Source organism: Anoplopoma fimbria, chromosome 2, assembly GCF_027596085.1.
Source record: "Anoplopoma fimbria isolate UVic2021 breed Golden Eagle Sablefish chromosome 2, Afim_UVic_2022, whole genome shotgun sequence".
NCBI classification, from domain to species: Eukaryota; Metazoa; Chordata; class Actinopteri; order Perciformes; family Anoplopomatidae; genus Anoplopoma; species Anoplopoma fimbria.
The window spans coordinates 32,514,080-32,535,791 of NC_072450.1; the positions used below are offsets into that span (position 1 = coordinate 32,514,080).

The window sequence follows — 21,712 nt, forward strand, 5'->3', positions numbered from 1 at the left end:
GCATGAATATTTGAAGCAATATTGTACCTCTGTTACTTCAGGTTGGCTAGCTAATGCTTATCAGAAAGTAACACAATGACATCACTGGCCAGACACATGTAATCTAAACCTCTGCTTGTACAGATGAGCAGGAGAAGAAACGCCGCTCATGCCTGAGTTGAAACAGAACTGTTTGACCTGAGAGGCTGTTTTTTAAAATCATGTCATGGTTGCAGCTGCGGAGACAGCAGTCCTCTTCGGGATGTCTTCGCTGTGGAGCGTCCTGCAGGGGTTACCATGTCGACAACCACTGAACTCAAGACCACGGAGCAAGAAGAGAAGCTGGACTGGAATAACGGAGAAGTGACATTGATCTACAGCGAGGAGGCGGGCACTCAGATCATCCAGCACCAGGACTCCCAGACAGACTACTGCTCCATATCATCCAGCTGCTCCCTAGAGCCGCTGGGGCCCGACTGTTCCAGCACCGCAAGCCTGGCCTCCATAGCCAGCCACAGCAGTGTGCCACCGCCTACAGAGCCGGAGGATACGGGCAGGGACCAGGACCAGCAGGATTCAACCAAACCTGAGTCTGATCCAGACACTGCAGAGACCGTGAGCCCCACACCGCCTCAGCTGCAAGCCTTCACTGTGCTGCCAGTGAACGGAACGCTGTGGATCCCCAGGTACAATAAACTTCAACACACGATGACACAATATGAAGTGAATATGAATCTGATGCAGTCTGAACAGGAACAGAACAAAACATGCCCATCTACAATTCTAACATCAGAATAATAAACAGCCAGTCACGTCTATCCTGGGCTCATTTTCATAATCATTGGGTTGTTTGGTGACAAAAGCTGCCGTTATTGGTTTAACATGTTGTATTGTATTTGTAAATGTTGTATTTTCATCTAACGAACAACATCACAAGTTACTTTAACATAGCGACAGTGTGCAACGCGGCATACTCTGAAAGCCACGCCCACCGGAAGGGAAAACAATTCACGCCACGATACGTAACCAAAGGCTGAGACACTAACAAAATGCTGTTAGCTAGCTAAAAAAAAATGCTGTTAGCTAGCTAAAAAAAATGCTGTTAGCTAGCTAAAAAAAAATGCTGTTAGCTAGCTAAACAAAATGCTGTTAGCTAGCTAAAAGAAAATGCTGTTAGCTAGCTAAAAAAATGCTGTTAGCTAGCTAAAAAAAATGCTGTTAGCTAGCTAAAAGAAAATGCTGTTAAAAAAAAAATGCTGTTAGCTAGCTAAACAAAATGCTGTTAGCGAGCTAAAAGAAAATGCTGTTAGCTAGCTAAAAAAATGCTGTTAGCTAGCTAAAAAGAATTGCTGTTAGCTAGCTAAAAGAAAATGCTGTTAGCTAGCTAAAACAAATGTTACATCAGATTTCAGCACGTGAAAGGATTATTTCAGCACCCTAAACTAAAATGATGGGAACGGACAACTTAGCAAGCTAATGTTAGCCATGTGTTGGGTTCTTTACCTCGTTGGTAGGGCTTCCCACCACACGGAGCAACTTTTAGCCATTTCTCTGTTGTTTGCTTGCAGCAATGAATTACTTTGCCCTACCAACAGCGGAACTTATTGTGCTCTCTGTGTCTATTTAACACCATTTCAATCAGGTGTGATCACTAACCACTCACCACTTTATTCACTGTCAACATGTCACATTTATGTGTGTGTTGTTGCTTGGCAGGCGTGGAGGTGACATGATGGTCATTGAAATGCAGTCACACGGCAATCAGCTGAGGGGGCGTGTCACCGCTGTCCTCAGTCCACCAGGATGTTCCTCTTTGGGGTGAGCTCACTTCCTGTTAAGAGCTATCAAGTGTCCACCAAACATAATGTGCAAATGTTATTTTTTTGTTTTGTTTTTGCCACTGGTTTATTTTTGCAGCACATACGTGCCAGATGATACCATAATGTGAGGGATGTTGGTATTCAATGTTCATTTTGCAACATTCAATTTCCAAGACTTCATCAGCTCACAATAATTAGACCTTAAAGACAACTATGACATAGGCAGTGTGTTGAAAGCAGGCCTGTTAGTAGGCTCAGCTCTGTGTAGCAGACACAGCGTCACCGCGGTCATGTTGGCTGCAGCAGATCCTTGATGACACGTCACATTGATGAATAAAACAGACAGTGGCTGCGGCGCTCCAGCAGAAGTGGTTACTTTGAGTTAATACCGCCCTAAAATATAATGTCAGTAAAAATAGAATCTAAAAACTGCTCGCTGCACCCTCTGAACCAGCCTTTTCCAACAGAACACCAGCAACATGTGAATAAAAAAATGAATCTAAAATATACTCTTTGATGAAAGATAGAAGTTCAAAGTGTGATCTGTGATCTGAACCAGACCTGCACCTACAGCCTGCTCTGCTAAACAATGCAAATAAAACACATTGAACAGGTAATCTGATTATTGGTTTTAACTCCTATTTATTAAGTTTAGAATATAAATGACCTGATCTAATATGACAGATTTCAAATAAAAGAATAAATCTACTTATGATATAACAACTTCGATTTGCTCTTAATCAGGCTTCATCTTATTTCAGTATTAGAATCAGTCAGGAAAGAGTCTTTGTCAGTTCTAAACTGGTTTTTCTTCAACCTGCATGGAGCCCATTTTTTTTAAACCATTCACCACTGGCCAAAGAGCTATATATGAATTTACTGATGCAGCTTCAATAAAGCTTAGCAAGATCCTTCATCATGTACTTATGGTGCTCAGCTGAGTCTGTAATTATTTCTGTAAAGAAGGCAGCAGCTGCTCCTTTGCAGAAAGGACTTCTGTGTGAGCTTCCACAGAGGGGCCTTGCCTTTTAGCAATAGGCAATAAAGAGGCCACCCAAAACAGGGCCCTTAATAAGCAGTTATTACATGGTGCACCTGTACCACAGGCGGCACATTGGGGGGGTCATGGCTCAGGTCAGGGGGGGTCAGGCCTGCAAGGCTTCATTTCTATCACATAGCTCCTGTTGTGTTGTTTCATCAAGAACATAATGATGCCTGCCCTCTGATTGGACAGTTTCAACCCTGTGTTATTAGTGAATGTGTCCGTCAGTGACTCCGCACAGCCTCAGCTGTTCTTGTAACCTGGAAGGCTGTATATCACAGAACATGAGCGAACATCAGCAGAGGATAATCATACACCTCAGGAAGATGAAACAACAATGGACGAAGATAATTCAAGGTTGTTCTGTATGATACACGACACACCTAGAAGCTCTTCTGCCTCCCAGCATGCTTTGTGTCACAGCCTTCATAAATTAGAGACTGTTTGAACATTCTTCTTGGATCCATTTTCCAGTTCTTTCCAGTAGAAAGCTAGTGCAGGATTTATTTAGTTCTTTACCAGCACTAAGACAAATATTAACTTCAGTGCTAACAGTACTTTCAGTATCCTCAGTGGCTTTCCAGAGAACCGCTTCCTAGAATTGCCTGCTAGCTTCTAGGAAGAGCTAATTACAGCGCACATACAGAGATGTGCCACCAACTCCAGCTCCCTCCCCCCCCATTGCATCCCTCCCTTTCCCTTGTAGACCCATCTCTGTCTTGCGTCCCTCACTCCTCTTCCCTCTTCTCTCTCCTCCTCTCAGGATCCTGGAGGAGGCAGCACTTGTGGCAAAGGACACAGTTGTATGTGGCTTTCATAAGGAAAACATGGAGTGGTGCCTGTGTGTCTGGAGGGGCTGGGGCTGCCGCGAGCTGGAAGTCTTCTACCAGTCTTATGAGGAGCTTGGCCGCTTGGAGACCAGCATGAGGAAAAGAAGGTAGCTGTTGTGCTGCGTCGGCGAGGTGCAGAATCGCAGCTCTGTATGGAGGGCGAGCCGAGGGGAATACGCACCGACAGACTGCCAGTGTTCAGAGCAGGGGGCCGCCGAACGCTGACATCAGGGCGACGTAGGAGGGGGGAGGGGGGGCTGAGCCTCCAGCTGAGCCTCCAGCTGTGCACAGCGGTTATGTCCCCTCACTACATACCTCAGTACCAATAATAAACCAAGACCTGAAAGATCTGCAATCCCACAGCGGACATGAACAGCCCTGAGGCTGAGTCACAGATCCAGGTGGCCAGAACAAAACTTCACTTTTGCACAGAGGTTTTGTTGACAGCATTTTCATATCCAAACTGTTTGGTATGACTGGAATTTAGCTTAAGATGTGGTGGACTGTTTATGTCTGACTCCAGCTGCTGCAATCCATTGTTTATTCTGTCTGTCTATTTTAGCGTCCTTTCATTTAGCTATTCCAGAGGGCAACTTTATGGACGGGGACATTCTTCAGAGACAAGTATTGTCTCTCTTTAAATAGATTGGTGTTGGAGTGAAGATGATGCTGCTGGGAAACAGCTGAGGTTGTAGATGGGTGGATGGCAGTGACAATGACTCAGAACACAGCGTTCCTCTCTTTATCTGTGCCACATGTACCTGCATGCATCTGTGTTCTGTTCAACATTATGCAACAGACCAGTGGTTTTCATCTTTTGCCATCGACACATTCAGTTTTAGGTTGTTTTTTTTTACAAGTGTTGCTTCTATTGTCTTCTTTAATAAAACACCGTGCTGTTTGGCTGGCCCCTACAGAATGGTCAGTACATTCAAACTCTGGGTGTTCTATTGACTAATATTATTAAAATACACCAGTAACTAGAGGTGTCATCAACTCAGCCAGATCTGTATGTTTGTATCAGTAGGACTTCAGCTCCCATGAGACTTTTCCAGTATGCCAATTCATTGCCATAATAATAATAGTTTTCTCTTGATTAAAACGACATCATCCCTTACTGTTCATTAGATTGATACCAGTATATGTTAGTCTTTTGACAGAAAACACCACCAACATTTTTCAGCTCTTCAGAAACCCTGATGAAAGAAACCCAGTGGAGCGGAGGCTGTGTACAAGAGAGGGTTATAGGCTAGTTCTATAGCCAGACGTCAGCCCTCAGAGATGCGCCTAAAATGTTTCATACATGCATGCTTTAGCTTCTTGCTTCCTGGTCTGTTCACACAGGACGAGCTGAGATTACAGAGACGGCAGACTGAGAGCAGGGCTTTGGTTACAATGCATAGCTGTCAACTACAGTGTAAAGCTGAGAATCACTGGAGGAGACCACGTGGTTTTAAATCATTTTATCTTTCCAATCAAATTGGCAGATTTACATTTCTACAGTGGCAAGACCTCTATAAGCAACCTAGTAGTAAAGCAGAGGTTGTGTATTTATCAGAATGTATAATGAAGGTATATTGTTATAGAAGCTGCTGTGTACATACTCACTGTATAATTTGGTACTAAATAAAGTTCTTATGATAACTCTGTTTCATGTCTGTGCTAATCTTGGAGAAACGTGGAAGCTGAAGTCCTGTTCTCATGAACCTGTCCTGCATTCATGCACTGCACACTCCTGTGATGAAGTGATGATGACAGATGGGGTAAGGAAGCTGATAACAAGGCTCCTGCTTGGTATGAGGAACATAAGAGGCTGCTTCCTGCTAAGAGCTTTGGCAAAGATGAACTTAATCAGTAATGTGATGAGTAACGCAGCATGTTAACGTTATGGCAGTCCTGCTTAGTATTTCACTGAAGTTGGGGGGGGGGGGCTTGAAGAGACAATTAAAGAAATTAAGCAGCACAGCCCAGGGTGAGATATCCTGACTCAATCTCGAAAAAGCACAGGATTCTACAATTCCCATGATTCAATTCAATTCAGTTTATTTTGTATAGCCCAGAATCACAAATTACAAATTTGCCTCAGAGGGCTTTACAATCTGTACACATGCGACATCCTCTGTCCTTCCCTCACATCGTCACAGGAAAAACTCCCCTAAAAACCCCTTTAACAGGGAGAAAAAAGGAAGAAACCTCTGGGAGAACGACAGAGGAGGGATCCTTCTCCCAGGATGGACAGAATGCAATAGATGTCATGTGTACAGAATGAGCAGCATAACAGAGTTACAACACATTCAATGTATATGACATAAATGATTCATATAATAAGACTACTTATAATAACAGCAGCAATTATTATAGTAGAATTATAGTTATGAAAATAGATGTACAGGCAATAATAATAGTAATGTGACTAATAATGATAGTGGTAGTAGTAGTGGGTGTCAGCAGGGCCTCAGCAGGTGGCACAATGACACATAATGCCACGTCTCTCATTAGACCCTCACTGCTGGCAACAAGTCCTGCTAACTAAACCTACAAATGTTTTTGTCATCACCCTCCACCATGAACCTTTAAAGAAGACTCACTCAAGGGTCCACTGACTACCTCATCTCATTGGTTTCCTTAGTTGTCACCAATATAGAAGACTTTGGGTAACTTGTTAGTAACTTCTCGACCATTAAAAAACAGAAAAGTGCATTCAGCAGAGTGCAGATCTCCACCAGGTGTGTCTGCACCGAGCACTGCTGTGATGTTTGATTGCATAAATATAATTTCAGCACGGACTTCCCTTTTCAGAACCGAAGGTTGCAGCCTGTGTGTAATGCTTCCAGTTGACTGTTAATAGTTTCCCTTAAAAATAAACTGTCAGTCCTGCTGGGTGTTTGGTTCGCTTAGCGGTTAGCTCACACCCAGGACTCTGCTGCCCGCTTCGTTACAATCAGCAGAGGTTCTGTTCGGCTAGGCAATAGTGATATAAATATATTATTTTGCATCAGACAAAGGACTTGTCTCTGTACTTGTATTGTTAGACCTTAGTGCTGCGTTCGACACCATTGACCATCAAGTCTTATTACAGAGACTGGAGCATCTAATAGGCATTAAAGGAACCGCACTTAGCTGGTTTAAGTCGTATTTATCAGACCAATCTCAGCCGGGGGACTACCTAGGATGCACTGAGCTCCTCTCTCCTCTTCTCTCCCTCCATCTTTATGTATTAAACTCCTATTTATGCACATTACTGATTTTGCTTCTTCCCCGGAGGCCTTGTGCTTTCTCGCCTCGCAGGTTTCTATGAATCGGGATTATATCTGGACTGTGATCGTGCCTCCTGCTTTGGCCCTGCTGATACCCACTGCTACTACCGTTATTATTATTAGTCACATTAGTATTACTATTCCCTGTACCATTACGCTTATTGGCTTTGCTTCTACCCTGAAGCCCTTTTTGCTTTCTCGCCTCGCAGGTTTCCATGAATTGTTGTGATACCTGGACCGTGGTCGTGCTTCCTGCTGTGACCCGGCTGACACCCACTGTTACTTTTATTATTATTATTATTATTATTATTATTATTAGTCACATTACTAATACTATTCCCTATATCATTATTTTAATTATACTATAGTCATTGCTGCTTTTATTATAAGTAATCTTACTTTTCTCCTTCGTTACTCTGCTTACTACTGTGATTATATGAATCATTTATGTCATATACATTGAATGTGTTGTAACTCTGTTATGGTGTTCATTCTGTACACATACCATCTATTGCATTCTGTCCATCCTGGGAGAAGGATCCCTCCTCTGTCGCCCTCCCATAGGTGTCAGGTGGAGTTTTTCCTGTGCCGATGTGAGGGTTCCGGGACATAGGATGTCACATGTGTACAGATTGTAAAGCCCTCTGAGGCAAATTTGTAATTTGTGATTTTGGGCTATACAAAATAAACTGAATTGAATTGAATTGAAATATATATATATATACACCATTGTCTTACCTAGGTGTGCAAATCAAGTCAGGAACAATCTGTAATCCATAGCGGACACAAGAGTCAGAACTGAAGCAGTTGTTGTTCATTGGCGCCACGGTTAAGAGTAGTGAAGAGTCAGCAGTCTAGGGGTGAATTACTGCAACCACATGAGGTCCTTGAGAATATTCCTATTAAAAAGCACAAAAAATATTAGGCTGATGGGTGCAGTAGTATTAGAGATTAGTCTTGGACAGACAGACAGAGATGCACAGACACACACACACGACCAAATACATACATACAGGTGGAGATAATGATTTACAAATATAGAACCATTGATGGTTTATTTTTCTAACATGCTTTGAGGTGATAACGCTGTCAGTGTGAACAGATATGAACAAAGCACTAATTTTGTCGTCCTTTCTGCCGAAGCCCATGACTGTGAAGCTTGATATGTTTCACGACTAGGCAGTGTCCAGGCCCAAGCTGATATAAAGACTGGTATCTCTGTGATGACATCATTATAGGCTGTGTTTATCCACGGCTAGGCTAAGCTAAAATGTGTATGCATTTGCATGGCTTTAGAAATCCATTTGCTAATCAGTAGCACGTAATCTGTGACAATTGCTCTGGTTCCTTGTATACACAGTATGTAAACAAAACCATTTTATTGTTAGGAAACATTACTGATCACAAATTGATCTCTGAGCTGAAACATCAGCTGTAATATTTTAGATCCTAAATGATCCAGAAATCTGAAGACCAGAAGCTACAGAGATTTTCTTGGAAATACCTGACCCCTCCTGACCTCTTCTGGCCCCGGCCCTCCTGGCCCCTCCTGGGCCTTCTGGGCCTCCTGTAAACAAGATGACAGGGTGGTGCCAGGAGTTTACTCAGCAGCCAACATGGTAGCACTACAAATATCATGAATGATGCTCTTGTCAATTAAAAAGACTCAGTCCTCTGTTGGACTGATATGAATAAATCATGCTCAGTTCTCGGGTGCTCTCATTTAACCTCTGCTCAGGACAGACACCCACAGCAGTCCCGGCTCCTCACACTGAACCAGCGCCGCTAAGGCTAGCATTCAATCTTAGCACTGCTGGCCGACTGGATTTGTCTGTACTGTACATGGATCAATGGTTCGTATGTGGGGGTTTTTTCCCCGACCACTAAACAGGAGAGGGCAGTAGAGAGAAGCCTTGATGCTAATCTCTATGAAGAGCTGCCTGATGCATTGCTGCTGTCACTGTTTCTCTTCACTCATACGACCTTAAGTTTCTCATCATTCGTGTCCCTGTTGTCATGTTCTTGACTTTTATGTCAGAAGACATGTTAGTTTGATTTGTCCTGGAGTCAGTGCAATGGAGCCTGTGATTTCATTTTTAAGGATTATTTCAAATGCATTGATTGTAATTGGTTGGCTGCATGGTGGTGTAGTGGATAGCACTGTCGCCTCACAGCAAGAGGTTCAATTCCCCGGTTAGACGGCCTTCTAGTTTGCATGTTCTCCCCATGTCAGCGTAGGTTCTTTCTGGGTTCTCTGGCTTCCTTCCACAGCAATTTTCATTGTTGGGGATCCTTGATTCCCAATCAGATCAGCCCATTTATTATCCATACCATTATTATGGTATGGATTTAAATGTAGCTTGTAGATTGTCAGCTAATCATTTTGTGAACTCACCTCCAGGATAGAAGAACAAAGATAGTTTCAAGATTAGTAATTTAACTTTGTGTGTAATGTAACTTAAAAATAGTTACATAAGATAATCTCTGCCTCTTTTTAGGAGGCTGCTCCATCAAACAGCTCAGGTTTGCTATGCAGTTGTTCAAGAGAACCCATCAGTAAATCAGTGGTCAGTCCCTTTAATGGTGTTTAGAGCAATACAAATAGACCTGGAGATTTGAGTAGGAACTCTTTACGATTGCTAATCTTTGCTCTCTGACCTGCACTGAGACCCATTTTCTTCAAAAATGAAATCACTAAACCAGGATGCTGATAAAGCTGCAGACCCACCAAGCCCATCATGCATGCGAGACATGGACACCATCACCAGACAGGTCCTATCTGAACAGACTATCAGCTGTTTCTCTGTGTAATCATTCACCAAGCCAAACAACAGGAAGTGGAAAGATATGATAATGCACGACTCATTACTTTCTTTCCCCATGCAGTGTAGAAAGTGGTGGCTCGGTAGCATGTATACTGCACAGTGTTGTCACTTCTTACCTTCATAACCAAACTGCTTTCATATTCTGCTGCAGTCAGACTGCGAGGATATCTGCTGTTTGTAAGTGTGTTCGGAAGGTGTGTATAGAGACGACTGTAGGGGAAAATATAATTTGAAACAATCAAATAAAACACAAAGATAGGAGAAAACAAAAGCATACATAAATGTGGACAATGTAACACATGGATTTCATTTGTGAACTGCACGGCCGGAATAGTTAAATAGCCAGTAGTTGGACATACATACAAGGTAGAGGCGTGAAGTTGGCAAATAAGTGGTTAACATAACAACCTATTCTGATATTACAGGCTATTTATGATCATTTCCGAGCAACAAAGTCTGTGGTAATACAACTATAATACTGTACTATACGCTTACCAGCACTGGAGAAACAGAAGATAAGAAAAAGAGGAAATGAGGCAAACTACATAGTTCCTTTATTTTAGGCCTGGAGTGACACCTACATAACTGTGGGCTACATTTGTGTTTTTACTTTGGAACAAACAGTTCAAGGGAAAAGAGTAATGTGGACTGACCCTGCTGTTACACAGTTCACAGTTGTTATGGAGTACAGTAACAAAGAGATTGAGTTTGAGTTGTCCCAGTGTATCTGTCATGAACAGTAAAGGACAACAACACTACGGTCACTGAAAAACTCGATTGAGAGTGCATAAAATGAACATTAAAATGTGTTACGTATGTACGAAAGATCACTCTGTAAATTGGTCAGAATTACACTCTATTGTACATTGAGGGACAAATTCTAGAGGAAAGCTTGAAACCAGAAGACTGGAGGCTGTTGGCGTTAGCTACAGAAGTTCATACATACATTTACTGTATTTGTAATTCATAGACTGCTGTATTTAGAACTGTCCACATACTTCTGTTATTAATATTGAACATCTCAAATGATGAAAATGTTATTGATATTGCACAGAACCAGATAATGTACGTTGTACAAGCTGATGTAAATCATTTTTAGGTTATTTTTTAAAACAGCGGTCTGTTACACGTCCTCACTGGACATGTGTAGGTTTATAACAGACTAAAGAAATATAATGTTTGCGTCTTATTTGTTATTCTGTTAAAAAAGATCAGTATATTTAGCATTTACTATGAAAATATAACATTTTCGGACTTTTTTGGAAATATGTTAATACTCTTATTTATTATCCATATTTGTGTAGTAATGTTGAAGTTGCTGTTGTTCTGTCATGCTTGATTTCCCCCTGCTTGTGTACTTATCCATCTCAGCCTTGCTATGTTCCCTTGTGTTTCTCCCACCTATGAGCTCTCAGCCTGCACTCATGTCTGCCCACCTGTGTCTTGCTGTCTGATCAGTTTCTTGTGTATTTATAGTCCTGTCTTTTGTTTGCTGGTTGTTGGTTTATCTGCCTTGTTCCTTCTATGTTCCTTCAATGTTCCTTTGGATATTCCTTGTTCCTGTTTCTTATCATTTTCACCTACATGTAAGTTTTGTTTCTATTCCTCTGCTCCTGAAGTGTGTCTGCATTTGGGTCCATCTCCTGTTGCCTCTTTACTGAAACCTTGACAGAACGAACCAAGCACCAACATGGACCCAGCGGTTCTGTTTAAGGACGAATATATACGAGTTGTGTTATGCCCTCCTGTGTATTTATGGGGAGTGGAGGAGAGCTCCTAGTAGGGAGTACCAAGAGGCTGCAATGATTTTAGCACAAAGGGAGGCCTCGTCTATGCCATGGCTGAGGAGTTCTTTACCTCACTGGGCGAGGGAGTTTCTGAGCACACCTGGTTCTGAAGCTTCCTAGCTCTCTGTCCCCTAGCCTCCAGTCAGTCCCCTAGACTCCAGTCAGTCCCCTCCAGACTAGACCAGTCAGTCCCCTAGACTCAGTCAGTCCCCTAGCCTCCAGTCAGTCCCCAGTCCCAGTCCCCTAGCCTCCAGTCAGTCCCCTAGACTCCAGTCAGTCCCCAGACTCCAGTCAGTCCCCTAGACTCCAGTCAGTCCCCTAGACTCCAGTCAGTCCCCTAGACTCCAGTCAGTCCCCTAGACTCCAGTCCCCTAGACTCCAGTCCCCAGACTCCCCCTAGACAGTCCAGTCCCCTAGACTCCAGTCAGTCCCCTAGACTCCAGTAGACTCCAGTCCCCTAGACTCCAGTCCCCTAGACTCCAGTCCCCTAGACTCCCCAGACTCCAGTCCCCTAGAGCCTCCAGTCAGTCCCCCAGACTCCAGTCCCCTAGACTCCAGTCCCCTAGCCTCCAGTCCCCAGCCTCAGTCCCCTAGACTCCAGTCCCCTAGCCTCCAGTCAGTCCCCTAGAGTCCAGTCCCCAGACTCCAGTCCCCTCCCAGTCCCCTAGCCTCCAGTCCCCTAGACTCCAGTCCCCTAGACTCCAGTCCCCTAGCCTCCAGTCCCCTAGCCAGTCCCCAGACTCCAGTCCCCTAGCCTCCAGTCCCCTAGCCTCCAGTCCCCAGTCCCCTAGACTCCAGTCCCCTAGCCTCCAGTCAGTCCCCTAGACTCCAGTCCCCTAGACTCCAGTCCCCTAGCCTCCAGTCCCCTAGCCTCAAGTCCCCTAGCCTCAGTCAGTCCCCTAGACTCCAGTCCCCAGTCCAGTCCCCTAGCCTCAAGTCCCCTAGCCTCCCAGTCCCCTAGCCTCCAGTCCCCTAGCCTCCAGTCAGTCCCTAGACTCCAGTCCCCTAGCCTCCAGTCAGTCCCCTAGACTCCCAGTCCCCTAGACTCCAGTCCCCAGACTCCAGTCCCCTAGACTCCAGTCCCCTAGCCCAGTCAGTCCCCAGACTCCAGTCCCCTAGCTCCTCCAGTCAGTCCCCTAGCCTCCAGTCAGTCCCCTAGACTCCAGTCCCCTAGACTCCAGTCCCCTAGACTCCTCCAGTCCCCTAGCCTCCAGTCCCCTAGACTCCAGTCCCCTAGACTCCAGTCCCCTAGACTCCAGTCCCCTAGCCTCCAGTCCCCTAGCCTCCAGTCAGTCCCCTAGCCTCCAGACTCCAGTCCCCTAGCCTCCAGTCCCCTAGACTCCCCAGTCAGTCCCCTAGACTCCAGTCCCCCTCCAGTCCCCTAGCCTCCAGTCAGTCCCCTAGACTCCAGTCAGTCCCCTAGCCTCCAGTCAGTCCAGTCAGTCCCCTAGACTCCAGTCCCCAGACTCCAGTCCCCCTCCAGTCCCCTAGCCTCCAGTCCCCTAGACTCCAGTCCCCTAGCCAAGTCCCCACTCCAGTCCCCTAGACTCCAGTCCCCTAGCCTCCAGTCCAGTCCCCTAGACTCCAGTCCCCTAGCCTCCAGCCAGCTAGCCATCATCCTGCTCCTCAGCCTGCCCAGGCCCCTAACGTGTTCCCTTGAACCCGCCTGGCCTTTGGAGGGCCTCACAGTATCCAGCCAGCAAAACCAGGAAGGATCCGGGGCAGAAAGAGAGGTCGGTTTCCCAAGCTGCACAGCCACCCCGACGTCTCTCTCCCGAGTCTGAGGTCCGAGCGGACGTCTCTCCGGTTCCCGCTGGGTCGCAGCGTCCCCCTCCCCCGTCGCTGATCCAGAATTCCTGTCTCCAGAGCCCCAGGTCCAAAGAGCCCCAGGTCCAAGAGCCCCAGTCGCCAGAGAAGATCCGTCGGCCTGGTCGTCCTCCAGAGTGGTTCCGCCTGTCCGCCTTGCCCAAGCCCCCTTTGTTCCAGGCAATCCGTCCTCCGGACTCCCTCCACCCACCCTGTTTGACTTTTGGGAAGTCATGGAATCTGTCCCTTGGATGCCTTTTAAAATGTGTGTCCACCAGGAAAAGGATCTTAATTGACTTTCTATTGGCATCACGTGCCCATCGTGTCTTTCTGTGCGACAGGGCTGTGTATGGTGACAATCACATTCAGTGAGAGTGGAAGAAAAGTAGACCACACTGTGAAACATCCTCATGTCAGATATGCGTTTAAACATATCTCAATGTCGGATAACTTTTATTTTTATTTCATTTTTATCTTGTCTTTCTTTTACTATGTCTCTTGTGTGCACTTTACCCTATTCCCCGCTGCGGGACTAATAAAGGATTATCTTATCTTATCTTATCTTATCTTAACTGTGAAAGACAACCCTGCTCTACCACTGAACCAATCAGAGGATCGGCGGTTCGATCACGGGCTCCACTAGTCCATGTCAATGTGTCCTGTGGCAAAAAAAAAGGCTTTGAGTGCTGATGTTCAGGTGATACATCGCATTGGTAGCTCCTGTCATCAGTGTATGAATGGGTGTGAATGGGTGAAATGATATGTAGTGTTAAAGAGCTTTGAGCGGATGTTAGACCAGAAAAGAGCTATATAAGTATATAAATAAAGACTATTTTACCATTTACAATAAATGTTATGACATCCTTAATGAAAATGTTGTTGAATCAGACTACAGTGTGACTAAAGGGTTTGGAGGCTGCTTTGTTTACGTAATACCCCCCCAGAGCAGGACAATGCCTCTGCTTGTTCACCACCGGTGCTTGTAGTTCAATGTCTCAAGGAGATTTGGCTCGCTCAACACTGATCACTTCCACACCTGTGTGTGTGTGTGTGTGTGTGTGTGTGTGTGTGTGTGTGTGTGTGTGTGTGTGTGTGTGTGTGTGTGTGTGTGTGTGTGTGTGTGTCTTGACTCCCTGCAGTGTCAGAGTTAGAAGGAGAACAGAAGATACTGCTGCTCCCCTTTATACAGTCATTCTAAAAAGTTTTTGAGCGTCTCCTGTACCCTAGTCTCCCCTTTATGTTACGGTTTCAGATTATTCTAACTAAATATTGTAACTGTAAGAAAACGAAATTCATTTGAACTCTATAGTCTGCTTGATAGTTTAATCCACAGAGCTCAGTTTAGGGTTTTCAGCAGCCCAGAGAGAGTTTACATTCTACAATGAACCCTTCTAGTGTGTTTTTAGATCCAGCACTTAATATGAAATATGAGAAATGAAATGTGAAAATTCCAGTAATTTAACAAGATTTCATTGTTGGTGTCTGGACAATTGCTTTCCGTCTCTCAGACCGCTTCGTGCCAGGCCCATGTGGCTCCCAAATGACAGGACTTAACAGAGCCAGCACCATGGGGCTGGCTCTGTATTGGGCAATACCCACGTATGTGGTGAGCTCTGCTGGGTAGTAACCCAGGAGAGTGTGTGGAGGGCATGTTTCAACAGACTCCTCATTTGGCACACCAACATCCCCCACAGGAGGTCCCCAGATAACAGCAGCATTAGCTTTAATGCAAACATGGTGCGGCGGGACAGACCGTCACTTTTAGACTGGACTGCTCCATCTCTGCCCAGGAAACGGCTCCTGCCTTATTTATGAGCGTTTGTTTTTGTTGTGGCCTCGGGGTAGAGCGGACTGTTTGGCTCATTATTCACGCAGCAGGGCTAACGTGAGGCTCAAACCAGCTCTCATCCCGTCATGTTAGTGAGTCTTTCTGATTTCTGAAGAGTTACTTCAAGAAGAACTCTGAAGTTGCACCTGCATCAGCGGCCTGATGACCAGCTGACTACTACATCCAATCATTTTCCAATACTCTGGCATGTTGATGCCAATGCTCCCTCCACAAGATTTGACTATTTGTTGTTATTGTTCATGTCACTCTGTTATGTTTGTAATTTGTGATTTTGGGCTATACAAAATAAACTGATTTGAATTGAATTTAATTAATGAATTAAACGCTGATGAAATCGCTTCTTTAAATTTAGCTACAGCGCTATCAGATAGACATCTAGTGTAGAAACTTTTGCCTCATGGCGTACACTCCGGTAGAAAAAATTCAAAGGTTATTAGATAATGGTCCGATAAAAGAGAGTTCTGTTGAGAGACAATTACATTTTCTATTTCTATACCATAAACCAGAACAAGGTCAAGCGTTTGTGGTTAAAACAGTGAGTCGGTTTATGTACACACTGACAGAAGCCAATAGAATCTAATAATGAAATAAACGCAGTACTAAGGCTATCATTATACACATCCACATGGATATTAAAATCTTCCAAATAAGTAATAATTTAATTCAGGTTTTAGGGTTTATTAATAGGCTTGAGTCAAAGATGGCTGCTACTCCACCTCCTCGGCCTGTGCCTCGTGGAATATTAGTATTAATATAACTTGGGGGAGTTGATTCATTAAGGCTAACGTACTCTTCATGACACAGCCAGGTTTCAGTAAAACAAAAATAAATCAATATGCTTATCTGATATTAAATCATTTACTAGTACAGCCTTAGATGACAGAGATCTGAAATTTATAGTCCACATTTAATTGTCCTGTTTTGTTGCACTGTTGCATAAGACTGCGACTCTGCTTCCTGGTCTGAACTCTGGGTTGTCATGGATTAGGTCCACTAACAAACTGGGTCAGATTTCTAGATATGAGATCCGTTCCATCCAAAGTAGGATGGATGCCGTCTCTCCTGAGTTTGCCAATTGTTTGCCAATTGTCTACGAAGCCCACATTGTTTGCTGGACACCGGCAGAATGATGACATGCGGCTATACGTCTCATCATTGATCGCATATGTTTTGTTAAGGAGGCTTCAGTTCTCCGGCACCACCCTCTCTGCTTCCCGTGAGCCTTTTAGAACCCTTCAAAAGAACAGAGCCTTTTTCCATCAGATCCCACAGTAGAACGATGAAAGAAACTGAATCATTTCAGGCTGAATGTTTGGTTCCATCTCTCAGGAGAGAGAAAGAGAGAGAGAGGTTTGATATGCAACAAGAGGACATTCAGTTGCATCATGGGAGCTTGGTTACAAATGGTGATGTTGCCTTTGAGATTTAGAATATAAGCCATACGAGGATAAGAATCTTATTTTTCCTTTAATTGCATTTCAGTTGACTCTGGAATGGTACAAAATAGATTTACTTACAATGGATTCATATTCCTCAGTTTCTTACCTCTCACAGCAGACCAGGAATATGCTTTCCCATCTTGGAGTTGTGTGTGTTGTGGCAGTGTTGTCTGCTTACATAGTTAGTTGGAGAGCAGGACCCTAACGACAATGATCCCACTAAGTGGTGCTGCGAAGCTGGCTATCCACTCGGTAAATCAACCCAGGGTTTCTCATTCTGGCTGGTTAGACGTTCACAAAAAGGGGCGGGGTTGACTAATCGCAAACATATTTTACAAACAAAGAGGAAAACTATAAAAGTAGACAAATACGAAGAAGTGAAACACATAATTCAGGCTGAAAGATTAACCTGCCAAAATCAACGACTGGGTGAATGTGTAAATGTACAGCTTTATAATCATCACTGAGTCATCTAGGGCATGATAGATCTGACTATATTTACATGTGTGTAATCCATTCAATGTATGTGTTGCTTAGTATTCTTATAGAATAGAAGATATTTATTCATCGCCTTGGGGAAATGAGGCCATGTATGATGACTTTGACCGTATTCTTTCAGCTGCAGACCTGGCAGTGTTAAAAGACATGAATGAATACAAAAACATAATATCTATATCTAATATAAAATCTTATAATCACCCACATACTACAAAAACTGCAGGTAGCAAATATGCATACAGTCTGCCGGACTGTAGAGCATGAGCATCAGAAGCTGATTCAGATAAGTGAAAATATAATCAAATAATAGAATGAGAGATTTTGTGTTACTGAGTGTTGCATGCAGAAGACCAAACTTTTTTTTTTTTATTACCTGGTGAACGTGTTGTTTTTGAAAGGCTACACCAAGAAATGTGGCTCGAAGCGGAATATTTCGTTCGATAAAGATTATGTTGTGAATTCTGGAGATCTATGTGAAATTTGACTTTTGGACTTTACGACGCAGTGGAACAATCCTATGCAGAGGCACCACTGTAATCTAATCCTACAACTAGTATAATATTAATGGGCCTTATGTTAGGGCAGCCAAACTTCATCACATTTGAATGTCAACTTTATGAATGAATCCTCAAACTATTCAGTACAGCAGTAAAAAAAAAAGATACTTTACAAGACAGAAGACAAAAGCCTCACAAGAACAAGAGGAAGAAGAACAAGAACAGTGAATACAAAGGGGTGGATGGATGTAAAAAGGGAAAAAAGTTAAGAGACATAATAATATTATTAACAATAATGATAAGAATCCTTTTGACCTTCCTATTGACCTTCCCTTTTTCTGTGGTCATTGTCAAATGTGTGGGCTTGTCTAAATAACATCACCTGATGTTACTGGGTCAGCCACTCACAAACAGGTAGCACAAACAGGTAGCCACTCACAAACAGGTAGCACAAACAGGTAGCCACTCACAATCACAAACAGGTAGCCACTCACAAACAGGTAGCACAAACAGGTAGCCACTCACAAACAGGTAGCACAAACAGGTAGCCACTCACAAACAGGTAGCACAAACAGGTAGCCACTCACAAACAGGTAGCACAAACAGGTAGCCACTCACAAACAGGTAGCCACTCACACACCTACTAGGAAGCTACTAGTTAGAGACTCCTGCATTAAAGAGCGATACACAACACGTCCATTTAGCACTGCTGTGCTAACCGCTAACAGGGGAATCCGTAGCTGAACTATATGTCAGCTCCTGCACCAAAGGCATCGATTAGCTAAGAATACATCCACCATTATTCTGACTGGAAATGATACAAATACAAACATATGAGATTAATGCCATATGTCTGTTTTTAATAAAGAAAAAACAGCACACCCAGTGACTTCAGTTCTACTTCCAAGTTGGTGGTTGTGACTGTCCGTCAGGCTGAACTGTTGGTTGTTGTGACGTCTGGATCGGGGTGGTGTTGGATCACAGCAGTCGTTAAAAAGCAGATGTCGCTCTCATGCAGTTGATTTGAGGGGTTGTTTTTTAAGTGACTTTAAAGTAAAGGAATACTCCCACATTTGAGTAAATCCTTTAAATCCTTTTATCTTTCCCAGTGTTCGATGAGAAGATCAACGTCAACTACGTGCTCAGCACAAAGACTGGAAGCAGGAGGACATGGTCAACCTGCAGCTCTCTTAAAACGTCAGTGTTCATCTAACATGATTTCAATTGGAAGTTGTGCCTCTCATCTGGCTTCCATCAGTCTCCTCAGAGATGCAGATAAAGGTTTCATGCTCCGCTCTGCCTGTTAAAGAGTTTCAATGATAAAAGACAAAGCACACATAATAATGGAACCTGGAGGATTCAACCAGATCCTCCATCCTTCAGTCATCTAGGTATCTTAATCCACAAAGGCTGGATGAATATGTTCACTCTTTAATCACATATAGGCCTTGAAGTGATTCATCTGCAGCCCTCTGCAGATCACTACCGGCGGTCTGTGATGTGGTTTCATTGACTAGATATTAATAATTAAATGAAAACCTGACGCACAAGCTACAAGCAGGCAAAATGCATTTAGGCTCCACGTGCTGTAAAATGTACCGAAACTGTAAACTCATACCTCATATTTATGGATTACTTATTGTCCTTCATACACGCCTTGTACAGAAAGAAGTCAAGTATTAAATGCATTATAATGAAACAGGTATCCTGTAAACAATTTGATTTGGCCACCAAACTGGCTTTTATCTTGGTCGCCACCTCAGACGTGTTCATGGTGCTTTTTTATCAGTGAACTGTTTGTTACAGTTCCCTCTGGGAAGCCTAGAGTACAGCGAACGCAAGTTACAATAATTCAGCGCCGCGAACAAGCTGTGATGACATCGTTTTCTGGCTCTCACGCCATCTTTACTGCCATGGGTATAAACCAAGCTTTATACTGTAGCTACAGCTGCCAGAGGAGCAAAGGTCAGCCCCACCAGCAAAACCATCTACACGAGTTACGCAGAGCAGACTAATGATGCCACATTCCGCTCACACGGAATATTCAGCGAAGAAGCGCAAAGTTAACGAAAAGTTACCGTCGATAGGCCATAGAACAAACACGCAGTTGTGATTCACTTTAAACTTATCGTATCTCATATTTAGTAATCATGGCCGTACGTTATTGCCGTCATAAAAAGCGGCGACAACTTGAGGAGCCATCACGCTTAAGAGGTTATGACGTCCAGGAGTCACTATGGCAAGCATAAACCCAGTTTAACCAGTGACCATTAGCTTGTTATACTGGTGGTGGAACAGTATATCAGGTTGTAGTGTGTGGGGGGGGGCTTTTAATCCACTTTGCGTCGCTAATGTTAGCATCAATTTGACATGTTTTACATTCTTTTATTTTGACCTATGAACATATCAAAATGAAGTGAGCAGATAGAAAAAAAGCAAAAAACCAAACCTAATAGAATGTCATAACATAATGTAGCTTATATTAAAGTTATAGAAGCTATGAGTGCTACATGTCATGGTGCTAATAATCATTCATAGTCATTCATCACCAGACCCTCTGCTAGACGTAGAAGGCCCCTCAGAGAGCGACGACCTCTGCCGGTGACCTCTGCACTTTGCTCTTTCTCACAATGCTAATAGAAGTGAAAAATAAAACGTGTAATTCAGTGGGTTCTTCTTTTCCATGCAACACCATTCATGAAATTCAGGCCAGTAGTATTTCCTTAATCCTGCTGACTATCAGACAAGCATACCCAAACAAAAAACAAAACCTCCTTTCCTTTCCGCGTTATTAGTCCCGTTTGCTTTTACTTCAATAAAATGTCGAGAACCAAACATACATGTAGTGTAGAATTCATCACCGTGGTGCTTCTGGCGTTACAGTTGGTAAAGAGTGCAGTAAACTGGGTGCCCAGTAGTGAAAAGTGTCACGCTGAACTCACGCAGCATGTATGGTACAGAAGGTGAAATGTCACAGAGGCCCCGCTGTTTCCATGTGTGTCTTTAAAAAAACATGCAAGGCATGTCTACAAAACACCCCCTGTGTGTGTGTGTGTGTGTGTGTGTGTGTGTGTGAGAGACACACACACACACACACAGATGATAGACAGCATCTCCCTGAAGGGTATTCAGCAGAATGAGAACATTGTTATTGGAATCACATAGTGCACTCAGCTGTAGTTGTGACACTGTTTGATTGATAACATTCCCTACGGGGGGATGTATTGTGTTGTGTATGTATAGATAGATCCAAACAGCTCCTGAACAGACCTTTAGGGGAGACTGCTTTGTTAACGAGTTGAACAATCAACTTGGAATCTCACTGCATGAATGTGTTTTTAAGACCATTCACCATTCACTTGCATGTGCACAGACATCTGTTGTAGAGACAATGGCGAGTCAATTGAAGATGTTTGACTTTTGGGGTGAGAAGTTTGATAAAAAAAACCTGTGAACATCACAAACAAATACGCAAATTGATTTAAACTAATGAAGAAGAAAGAAACATGTGAGGTCTTAGGAGGCAAAGTTACCACCCGACACATCTATGAGCTGGACGAAAAAAATATATACTGCAAATTTTGAATTGTGTCACATTTCATTGGTAAGCTGACAAAAAAAAAAACTGCATAGAATCTTAATTAAAAATATAAGGTGACTTAAATTGGCTAAGATATTTTCAGTTTTGGACAACCAAAAGCTGATACCTGGTTGAGAGCTCCAGCAGTTAGGGTAGAGTTAGAGCTCTGTATATATATATATATATATATATATATATATATATATATATATATATATATATATATATATATATATATATATATATATATATATATATATAAATATATATATATTTATATATAAATATATATATATAAATATATATATATATATATATATATATATATATATAAATATATATATATATAAATATATATATATATATATATATATATATATATAAATACATATATATATATATAAATACATATATATATATATAAATACATATATATATATATATATATATATATATATATATAAATACATATATATATATATATATATATATATATAAATACA

The 21,712-nt window shown here is 42.9% G+C and overlaps 1 protein-coding gene across 1 annotated transcript in view; it reads left to right on the forward strand.

Moving 5' to 3' along the window:
- lrrk1 (leucine-rich repeat kinase 1) overlaps window positions 1-5,307 on the forward strand; it is a 67,848-nt gene extending 62,541 nt beyond the window's left edge. The window contains exons 36-38 of the mRNA XM_054618135.1: window positions 216-665; window positions 1,696-1,797; window positions 3,605-5,307. Coding sequence (XP_054474110.1) covers window positions 216-665; window positions 1,696-1,797; window positions 3,605-3,782 — 730 coding nt within the window. The 3' untranslated portion in view covers window positions 3,783-5,307. The remainder of the gene's footprint in view (window positions 1-215; window positions 666-1,695; window positions 1,798-3,604) is intronic.
- Window positions 5,308-21,712: the final 16,405 nt, after the last annotated feature.